Source organism: Hydra vulgaris, chromosome 08 (assembly GCF_038396675.1).
Source record: "Hydra vulgaris chromosome 08, alternate assembly HydraT2T_AEP".
Classification (NCBI taxonomy): domain Eukaryota; kingdom Metazoa; phylum Cnidaria; class Hydrozoa; order Anthoathecata; family Hydridae; genus Hydra; species Hydra vulgaris.
Genome location: NC_088927.1, coordinates 40,059,181 through 40,071,169, shown reverse-complemented (window position 1 = coordinate 40,071,169; position 11,989 = coordinate 40,059,181). Strand labels below are relative to the sequence as shown.

General features: G+C 31.6%; 1 protein-coding gene across 1 annotated transcript in view; it reads right to left on the bottom strand.

Moving 5' to 3' along the window:
• Window positions 1–209: 209 nt before the first annotated feature.
• The window catches only part of LOC101236247 (leucine-rich repeat protein lrrA), a 33,005-nt gene continuing 21,225 nt past the window's right edge, over window positions 210–11,989 (bottom strand). The window contains exon 3 of the mRNA XM_065803700.1: window positions 210–867. Coding sequence (XP_065659772.1) covers window positions 482–867 — 386 coding nt within the window. The 3' untranslated portion in view covers window positions 210–481. The remainder of the gene's footprint in view (window positions 868–11,989) is intronic.

Below are 11,989 nucleotides of genomic sequence, written 5' to 3'. Positions count from 1 at the left end.
ATATCATGTCTACACTACTGTTTGTGACATTTTATTGAATTTTTTGTTTAAGATTTAGGCATTTTTTGTCTCAGTGGACGCGGAACGCTTTATGCATTCTGTAAATAGCTTTCTGTGAAGTGTCGGGAAAATTTCGACGGTATTCGCGCTAATTTTTGTTAAAAGCTTAACTGTTCTGCGTTATAGAAGAAATTCACACCAATCAAACATTTTTTCAGCCATAGTGTTTTCAATTAGCGTTTATTTTATCAACGGTACTTTTTTTATAACAAGTTATTAACAGATACTAATTTATAAATATAATAATAAATATTTAAGCATTAAGAAACAATTTTCATCAAATATAATTTAGACATCATATGCAATATAGAGATTCTAAAAATCCAAATGTGATTGAGCATCTTTTTCTGAACGACGTAATCAGATTTTAATGTTTCACGTTTTAAATATAACACTAAATACAACAAAACACACAAAAAAATCAGCAGTCATCAAATTGACCCTCAATTACCTCAAAACTTTTAAAGTTCTTAGATACAACTTTTAATTGTTCGCATTTTTTGTAAACAAAAGAGTCATATGAGGCAACTGACGTATAAGCCTGGCAAGCGGGAGGATAACGATTTACACTATTTTGAAAATCATCGATTATATTCGAGTTTACTGCTTCACGCATGCTGCACACGTTAATAACACTATTATAATTTTTATTATTTTCTATCTCTGAGTCCCAGTCTTCTTCATCAGGGTTTGAAACTTTTGGCTTATTTTTATTTGCTAACAAAACATTGAAATTCATTGCAATCCATTCGTCGTTGCTTACTTCAGTTTTTCTATCACGACTAAAGAGTTCTCTCGGCTCAGCATCTAAAACAAATATATATCCTTAAGTAAACTTTGTTCACTGCGTGAGTATCAGTGTTGCGCACTTTTTTTATTATGACTGTTTGTAATTATTTTGTAGCGCTGTTTATATGAATTATAATGACAGGCTTATAACAATTTTATGGTGCTGTTTATATGAATTATGACAGGCTTATAACTATTTTATGGTGCTGTTTATATGAATTATAACGACAGGCTTATAACTATTTTATGGTGCTGTTTATATGAATTATAATGACAGGCTTATAACTATTTTATGGTGCTGTTTATATGAATTATAATGACAGGCTTATAACTATTTTATGGTGCTGTTTATATGAATTATGACAGGCTTATAACTATTTTATGGTGCTGTTTATATGAATTATAACGACAGGCTTATAACTATTTTATGGTGCTGTTTATATGAATTATAACGACAGGCTTATAACTATTTTATGGTGCTGTTTATATGAATTATAACGACAGGCTTATAACTATTTTATGGTGCTGTTTATATGAATTATAATGACAGGCTTATAACTATTTTATGGTGCTGTTTATATGAATTATGACAGGCTTATAACTATTTTATGGTGCTGTTTATATGAATTATAACGACAGGCTTATAACTATTTTATGGTGCTGTTTATATGAATTATAATGACAGGCTTATAACTATTTTATGGTGTTGTTTATATGAATTATGACAGGCTTATAACTATTTTATGGTGCTGTTTATATGAATTATAACGACAGGCTTATAACTATTTTATGGTGCTGTTTATATGAATTATAATGACAGGCTTATAACTATTTTATGGTGCTGTTTATATGAATTATGACAGGCTTATAACTATTTTATGGTGCTGTTTATATGAATTATAATGACAGGCTTATAACTATTTTATGGTGCTGTTTATATGAATTATGACAGGCTTATAACTATTTTATGGTGCTGTTTATATGAATTATGACAGGCTTATAACTATTTTATGGTGCTGTTTATATGAATTATAACGACAGGCTTATAGCTATTTTATGGTGCTGTTTATATGAATTATAATGACTGCTTATTATTCATTATTATTATTGCTCATTATTATTCATATTATGAATAATAATGAGCAATAATAATAATGAATACTAAGTTTATATAAAAAAAAAAAAAAATTTTTTGTTGGTTTTATTTATTTTTAGTTTTATGATAATAAATCAATTTACACTATTCATCTGTTCAATGTGTTTCCTAATTTCTGGCCAACGGCAAATAAATTGTTAAGATGACCAATATTCGGTAAAATTGTTTACCTTAATTGTCTGCGTTATATATTTTTGTGTTATTATAATCACAAATATTTTTACTTAAAATGGCAGAGCTTTTAATTCTCTAAAAATTGATATATGATGTATAACATATACTTGAGTATTTTTCTGTAACGGGCGTTTCTTGTAAAAGTGTGCCCAGTTATTGGCGTAATTACCCTATATAGTTATGCTGCTAAAAGTTTGTACTATTTCGAGTTTAAGAATTGATTTTTAAATAATGAAAAAATAACATTTTCTGGAAATCAAAACATTGAAAAAATAGATAGTTCATTTTAATGTTTTCAAATTATACGTTAGTGGTATGACAACAGAAATTTTGATTTTTTTGAAAACAACTGTAAATTATCTATTTATAGTGCTTTATAATAATGAATACTGTTTATATAAAAAAAAGTTATGCGACAGTTTTGAGAATAAAGTTTTGAAAAAAAAGCACTTAATAATTATTAATAATAATTAATAATTATTATCTAATTATCATTAGAATTTTAGTTAAAATATTCGTTTTCGGTATTTTATTTCAAGACGAATATAATATCATCACGATCATAGCCCAAGTCTTTTTTGGGGAGTTTTGAGTTAAGAGTTGAAATATATAGCTTATACAGTGTATTATGATATCTATTATGTGGCAAATCGCCTATGTCTTAAACCAATCAGAAAGCAGTTTATTTTTAATTTTTTCATTTCTGCCTAAATCCGCATTTTGACTTAGGCGACTTGTTTTCTTCAACATGACTACTCATACCACGCCGCTTTTCTACAGTGATTCAGAAGTCAGAGGAATATTGGATGAAAGTAAGAATTTAAGAAATACCAATAAAAAATTAGAAAGAAAAAAATACCGAAGTTATTAGTTTTTTTTAGTTTTCTCAAAACAAGAAAAAGTGACTTAGGCGATTGTGCTATGATCGTGACGATTATATATTCATTGATAATTTTTAAGTTTCATAGTATTATCTCTCAGCGTTCAAAAATTATGACTATATAAAGTTCAAACCCCCCTCAGTTTGAGGGGGTTGTAATTTTTATATGGTCATAATTTTTGAACGCTGAGAGATAATACTATGAAACTTAAAAATTATCGATGAATTCAAGTCTAGTTGAGAATAACACAAAAAATATTTCATCAACTTGTTGCTCTCACGTCTGGGGCAGGTGTAGCAAAAATTTTGGGGCTTTTTTGTTCCCAGCCTCCAATCACCGCAATTTTTTGCAAACCCTTATTATTTGATATAAGTATAAACATAAGAATGTTTGGAGTTAGCTCCATGTCTGGGAGTTAGCTATCTCAAAGATTAAAGAATGCTGGATGCGCCACTGACTTATTTATGTATTTAAACCAATCTTGTCTTGAACAGAAAAATCAATAAACTGATTATCTTGTACTGGTTCCATTTTTGCATAGCTGTGTACTGTAGCAATATTAGAACATTACACAGTATTGCCTTAAATGAAAAAATCAATTAACTCATTTTCTTTGACTAGTTTGGTTAAAGATAGTGAGTTGATTGCATAGCTGTTCTCTGATAGATCAGGCGATAATGGAAGGTTGTTTACAACTGACATGTCACATTTTGAACTGGAACAGTATCTGAAATATGACTATATAAAACATTTGGGATGTATGCCTCATTAGAAATAGCATCTGGATTAAACAGATAAATTCCACAAGCTCGAAATCCTGAGCGTATATTTGCATCAGTCATAGCATATTTCCACGCTTTTGAAAATAAACCACAAAAGTTAGAATGCAAAACTACTACACCTGGGTAGTTGTTCATGATTGTTTGGCAGACTTCAGAATAGACAGTTTTCAGTGGCTTAAAAATTGTTCTGTCACAAGGCTGCAACTAGTTCTGGTGTGAGCTGGAAGCTCGACAATTTCAATTTGGTTTACTATGGCCAGCTCAATCATTTCAACAAAATTGTGCAAGTCATGCCCATCTAGGATTAAAATCTGTGGTCTTGCTAAGCCAATATTTAGAAGAAATGTTTTCTCAAACCATAACTCTAAACAATACCTCGTTTTGTCCAACCATTTTCAGGCACACTCCATGTTGCTCCACTTAAAGCATTCTCAGTATCAAAACCATAAAGGGTACGTACATTTTTTCCTTTCCCTACTATATGAGGTGGTATGACTTGACCAGCTGCATTTATGCAACATATGACAGTAATTATCTCTTTGTTGCCATTGTTCAACTCTGAATGTATTTTGAGCGTTTCCTGGCAACAACATGTCTTGGTTTATGCTCTAGTTGCATCCCTGTTTCGTCCATGTTTCACATACATTCTGGTTTGTCCAGTAAATTCTTGTATTGTATTAGAACTTCTAAAGAAGTAAAATATTTTGAAACTTTAACCCTGTCCATACACATGTGTCGTATAGAAGCTCTAGCTTCTGGACAACGAAGACTCGCACAACCATTTCTCTTTTTGTAAAAGTAGCTGCCACCACTTTTTACTAGGTCGACCATTTTTAAAACTTATGTTTTTTAGCAAGCTTAGCAGCATAAATGATAAACGTTTTTTTTCCGAAACTGATTCCCATTTGGGCGCAATTGCTAGCATAATCAATTAGTTTTTCTTTAAGATCAACTAGCATTGGTTTTTTCCCTCACTGCTTATGATTATCTGATGCTTAATAGAGCTTTTCTGTTATAATGGTAATGCACAAAATAACAGTCAATGATGGCCCAGAATAGCTTTTTATCCTTCCAAAATGAATGCTTGCTTGAATGAATGCTTGCTGGTCAAGGTTTACTAGTTAAATAAATTGAGGTTTTAAAAAATATATTTTTACAAACAACCAGGATGTATTACAAAAATACTAAAATTTCATATCACCTAACATAATTAAGAACAAAATATTTTAAAAAACGTCTAAAATATTTTTGTTTATTAAAGTTTTGTCATTTTTTTTTCCTATTTTTCTTTTTTCTTTATATATTTCTTTTTTCCAAATCTTTTCCTAGACAAATTTTGCAGCCATTTGTGAAGTCATTACAATGAATGAAAATTCTTTAAAAATAAATCATAATTTTCATTGGCATATGTTTTCTATTGGGTTATCAAGAAAATAAGAAGAAAATTTAATACAATAGATTATGACTAAAAAAAATAGAGGTGACTAAAAACAATCAAACAACACATTAAAAAAAGCAGGATCAGAATTAAAGGCAGCAAAAAAAAAAAAAAACTCTTTGATAGAAATCTACAGTTAGCAACAGCTCAAAAACTACATGCTAAAGTTTTCTTATGCATAATAATTTTATAAAAGTTAAGTTACACAAAAAAATTTAAATAAGTTAATTAAAAATTAAATATACAAAAATATAAAACATCTGAAATTACTTTGGGTTTCTCAAACCTTTGTTTTCTCATTTGATAAAAAGCTCTGTGCACAAGAGCTATTATAAACTAACGTTAGTTTTAGCTGTTAAGATTTTGTTGTTAAAAAAAACAACAACAAAACAGTTGACTCAATTCTATTGACAGGTTGTTAGTATTAAGATGAGATACGTTTGATATGAATTATATAAAATGTTTAATTTGAGAAGCTTGTTTATCTATTAGGCTGGCGCAGATGTATTTTTAATACATTGTTTCCAGTTTAGGATGTTGAATGCTGTTTTCCATTTTAGGATGTTGAATCTTCTTGACTCAATGCATGGGTTTTGCTTGTGTTTTTATGACTAGGCAATTCTTTCTATTATCTCCTAATAAGGGTACAGCTCTAAAACTCAGTTTTATGGTTCTGAGGCCGGCTGGTAGTCAGAGAGGCTGATTCCTTTAACAGCTGAAAAATATCAAAGTACTAACAGTGCCATGTTGCGCATGGATAGTGTCCCTGTTTGTACTTTTGGTGTGCATTGTGGAGGCCACATTTGAAGCCCTTTGTTACGGCTTAGGGTTTATTAATAGTAATGAGGCAATTGCTTGAGGTATTAAGCAGTATTCTGAGTACTATATATGCTTTGAGTCAAGTTCTTCAATAAATTTAAAAATGAATAAAGTACCAAAAACTACATAACACCATCATCATCACAAAGTTCTCTAAACCTATCATTCACTAATATTCGTGGTCTTCGAAGTAGCTTTTCTTCTGTTGAGTCTTATCTTTTGCAAAGTTCACCAGACCAACTTGCTCCTTGTGAGACTAATTTGAGTTCAGCTATCTCATCTTGCGATCTTAGTGTTGATGGTTATCTTCCTTTGATTCGTAAAGACTCCAATAGTCACATGCTTGGCCTGGGCATTTACATTCGTAAGAATTCACCCGTTTGTCGTGAAACTAGGTTTGAATCCACAGACTATTCTTTCATGTGTATTCGTTTGGCACCACTTCACTCTATCGCCTTTCTCTTTATTCTATATCGCTCTCCTTCATCTCAAGACTGCACTCTTTTTGATGTTATTTCCAAGCCCTCTCTCTTTATCCATCAGCTAATGTAGTTGTTGTCGGTGACTTTAATGCTCACAACTCTGAATGGCTTGGCTCTTATGCCTTGTTTCTGATCCTAGTCAGTGCTCAGTTTCTCCACATTCACCCTTAGGTGCTTCTGATCACAGTTTGATCTCTCTGAAACTAATACCTCATTCTTCTTCATCACCTTAATCCCCCTATTATCGTACCTCTTACAACTACAGTAAAGCTGACTGGGATTCTTTCCGTGATTTTTTTCGTGATTGGGTAGAAATCTTTCATCTTCGTGTCGACAAATGTGCTTCTCACACAACTTCGTGGATTCAGGCTGGCATGGAATCTTTTATTCCCTCTTGACAATTCCAGGTCAAGCCTCACTCTCCTCCATGGTTTAACTCATACTGTGCTGCTGCGATTGCCAATCGAAACTGTTACTTCCATATCTATCAGCAAAACAATTCTCCAGGAAACAGAAGTCTGCTTATTACTGCTAGAAACCAATGTAAAAAGGTTTTGTCTAACACCAAAGCCCGTGATTCTCAGGTCATGAAATCTCATATCTCATCTCAAAAATTAGGCTCTCGTGACTTCTGGAGAATCTTTAATAGTATTAATAATAAGGGCAAATCTTTAATTCCACCTCTCTTGTATAGTTCAGACTTTGTCACCTCACCTAAAGACAAAGCTGAATTGTTTGCTAAAAACTTTTCATCAATATCATCTCTTGATTCCACTAGTTGCGTTCTACCTGATATTGCTAACAAACAGGTTGATCCATTGCTTGACATTCATATCACTCCAGCTTCTTTATCTAAAGTGATTTCCTGCTTAGACTCTTCTACAGCTTGTGGCCCAGACAACATACATGTTATTGTCTTGCTGAAGTGTTCTCCGGAGCTGTCGTCTTTACTCTCAAAACTATTCAACAAGTGCTTATCAAAGTCTTGTTTTCCAGCCTGCTGGAAAGCGGCATCAGTTATCCCTATCTTCAAAAATTCTGGAGAACGATCTAATTTGTCTAACTACTGTCCCATTAGTCTTCTTCCTATCTTAAGCAAGGTTTTTGAATCTAATTAACAAACACCTAATTTCTCATCTTGAATCTAATAACTTACTTTCTGACCATCAATATGGATTTCGATCTTCTCATTCTAGAGCTGATTTGCTAACAGTAATAACTGATAGGTTTTATCATGCATTAGATAAAGGTGGAGAGGTCAAGGCCATCGCTCTTGACATTTCAAAAGCTTTTGATAGTTTGGCATGGTGGTTTTCTCCATAAGCTTTCTTCTTATGGTGTATCTGGCAACATCTTTAAGAAAATTGAATCCTTCCTTTCCAATTGTAGTATAAAAGTTGTCCTTGATGGACAGCACTCTTCCTCTTATTCTGTAAATTCAGGGGTTCCTCAAGGTTTTATCCTAGGCCCTATACTCTTTTTAATTTACATTAACGATCTTTCAGATATTCTCACATCTAAGGTGGCATTGGTTGCTGATGATACTACCATTTATTCTTGTCGTGATAAGAAACCAACACTCTCTGATTGGTTGGAGGGGGCATTTGAGCTTGAAAAGGATCTCACCTCTGCTACAGCTTGGGGTTCACAGTGGTTGGTGAACTTTAATACAGATAAAACTTTTTTCAATACAGATAAAAATTTTTTCAGCCAATCGTTATCGCAATAATTTAGTTCTTCCTATATTTATGAACGATGATGTACTTGATGAGTCATCTACTCTTCATCTTCTAGGATTAACTCTTACTTCCGATCTTTCTTGGAAACCATATATCAAATCAGTTGCAAAGTTAGCATCTGCTAAGGTTGCATCTCTTTGTTGAGCTCGACACTTTCTTACTTTGGATTCTATTCTCTATCTCTATAAATCTCAAATCCGGCCTTGTACAGAATACTCTTGCCATATCTGACAATCTTCTAATGATGCCCTTTCTCTTTTAGACAAGGTGCAAAAACGCATTGTAAACATAGTTGGACCTGCTCTTGCAGCCAACCTCCAACCATTATCACATCGTCGTAATGTTGCTTCTCTTTCTTTTTTCTACAAATATTATAATGGGCACAGCTCTAAAGAGCTAGCGTCTCTTGTGCCATCTACTAAAATTCATTCTCGTGTTACTTGTCATTCAAATAATTCTCATCCTTTTTCTGTGACTGTTCCTAAGTGCTCCAAAAACGCCTATTCATCTAGTTTTTTTCCTCGAACATCAGTTTTTTGGAATTCCCTTCCTTCATCTTGCTTTCCTGATTCATATAATTTGCAATCCTTTAAGTTGTCCGTCAATCGTTATCTTGCTCTATAATCTCCATCTTTTCTCTTCCAGTAACTTCCAACTTTAATTAGTGGTTGCTTGCAGCCTTGTTGGAAGCGAATATGTTAAAAAAAAACCCAAAAAACTAATGATTCAAGACTTTGTTATTAATATTAACAAGGTAATATGATCAGTGACATGTATAAGAAAAGGAGTTTTGAACTTTTTTCAAAAGTCTCAAGAATCTAATTTCTGAGAAAAAATGCGAGATTTAATAATCTGAGAATAAAACTAACGAAACATTAAAAAAAGAAAAAAACTAATAAAGATGGCAGAAATTAATACCACTTTAAAAATGTTAACTTTGCTTACTTTATTGCTAAATCAATTAATAACAAACTACACCACCTGCTTCAAAATAGCAATTTTAATATTGCTTTTATAACAGAAACTTGGTTAAATATAAAAAACACTTCTTATTGATTAAACTCCTTATTGTTAAATGACAATAATATTAAAATATTTTGACATGACCGTAACAACAAAAGTGGTGGTGCACTCATGTTTGTGTGCAATATTATCCACTAGTGCAAACTCTCCTCCCAGAATGAACAAAAAAAACACAGAAATTACATGTGTTGATCAGGCTGTCTCTTCCGCGGAGCAAAAGATTTTGAGACAAATTTCATGCATTTACCATGTGCAGCCTGTACTTTAAAAACAAAGGCTGTAAGATAATTAATAAGATTACGTCAACATGTATAATAGCAGTCATTCTACATGTATAATAACAAGTGACTTTAATATGCCACTAATAAACTGGTCTATCACAATTAGTTTTAGAGATCTTTCTGATGATCTATTTGTAGAAATGTACTCTTGGAATGTCTTAATGAAGAAACTATTGCTCTATTTAAAAGTACCTGCAACCACTGTATGATTCTTTTCAATTGTAATTTAGAAAATTCTAAAAAACCAACCAAATATAATTTTACATTAAGGTTGTGTATATTACAACACAATATACACACCCTTACTTAATGTAAATTGGTATATGCTAGCCAAACAAAATGAAGAATGTTAAATCATTCTGGCAAATTATTTACAATTATTCAAACTCATCTATTTCATTACATGTCCCAGTAATTTGAAATAAAAAAAAACAATACCCAACCTTTAGCAATTCAGAAAATAGCCTCCAAAAAACATTCTTTTTAGAGATTACAAAAGAATTGATAATGAATATATACATGTCAAATGCAAGTTTTAATCTTGTTTGTACAATGTTTGTATAATTAACATTTGTTTTTGTTTATATGATGCAGAAATAAATAAAATATTGTATTTTCAGAGAGAAAAATTTAGTTGATAAATCCAATATTGCCCAGTTTTATACTTTCATGAAAGCAAAGTCCAAATACACTAGTTTTGTTGCATTGTTACACTGCCCTCTCTTTTCACTGCTACACCGACCTGATGGTTCTCTTAGTATTAATTGAAAAATCAAATGTTCTGAATGATTTTTTCAGCTTTTGTTACAGATTTGGGGACCTAGCTTAGATTGGAAGACAAGCCCAAATTCTTTAAATAATGTAATGTTTTCTGTAATTGTGTCAACTCTGCAAAAGCTTCCATCGAAGTCTCATAAATCACCACATAAATACCCAGCAATATTTTTAAAATCAATTTCAAGGGTCATAGCTATTCTTCTTTCCATTCTGTTTGAATTTTCAATGACAAAAATGTCATACTTGCTATCTGGAAAATCGCTATGTGCCCATTCTTTGAGAATGGGCACATAGCGATTTTCCAGATAGAAACCCATTTTAATCCACAAACTATAAACTTATTTTTATGTCCATTGTTTGTAAATTTATTGAGTCAATTATTGTGAAATGCCTTAAAAATTACTTATTAATAGGAAGTGATTGGGGCCCCAGCCCAGGCTGAAAATCAGAGTTTTCACAAACCTGGCCCCGGCAATATCATAAGATTTAGCAGGGGTTGATAGCGGAGGCTAGAAAAAATTTACTTTAAAAATTTTTAAAGAAAAAAAAAAATTTATATATTAAAATGTTATGCGTACATTTACTATTTATTAAATACTGGCATATATTTATATATTTTTAAACTCTAATTTACTTCCAAAAAGGTTACAAGCAACCACTATAAAGTTATGAGTTGCATTAAAATAGAAGATAAGTCAAAAAAACTAGGAAACGGCTAACTGAAAAAAGGTTCACTTAAAAATTGTAGGTTGTATAAAAAAGGAAAACATAAAGATGAGTAAGAGCTTTAAGGTTTTTTTGATGTGCAAGGAAAAAAACTGGATTAATAAAAGTTTAAAGAATAGATACAGTATAAAGGGACAGATACGGTAAAAGGATGCAACTTGTTAAATAAGAAGCTAAGCTAGAATGAGTTTTGGTTTATCGTAATAGAAATGAAAGCTCGTTTGAGCATTGACAATGATTAGAGAAACAGCATAAAAGAGGAAGGCTAAAGCCTAATGATGATAATGATGATGATGATAATGATGATGATAATGACAATGATAATTATGATGATCATGTTGATCATAATGATGTTTATATATGCATATATATACAAAATATAATATGAAATTTGATTAAAAAACATATACTTTAGGATGTATAAATGTGTATGTAGTCCCGATCACAAACTGTTCTTTTCTGTTCATCAACTTTTTAAAGCATAGATCTGCCTGCTTTTTAAAGCATAGAACGCCTGTTCACAGATACTAACAACCTTAAACAAGTGGACCACTGCTGATAACAACAAAAGAATTGTTGATATTGTGTATATAGCCTTTAAGAAAGCCTTTAATACTATGACTAACTCAAGGTCTCTGTTCAAACTGTATTTCTATGGTATTAAGTGCGAATTGCTAAACTAGATTACAAACTCTAAACAAATTGTTGTCAATGTGTGTCAGTAACTTATATTCAAATAAAATTTTTGTAAAGAGTGGAATACCTCAAAGGAGTGTATTGGCTTTTAGCCCCAACTTATTTTCAGCTTTTATAAATGATGTAACTTTGTGTATTGACAGTGATTGTGGCATCGAGCTGATTG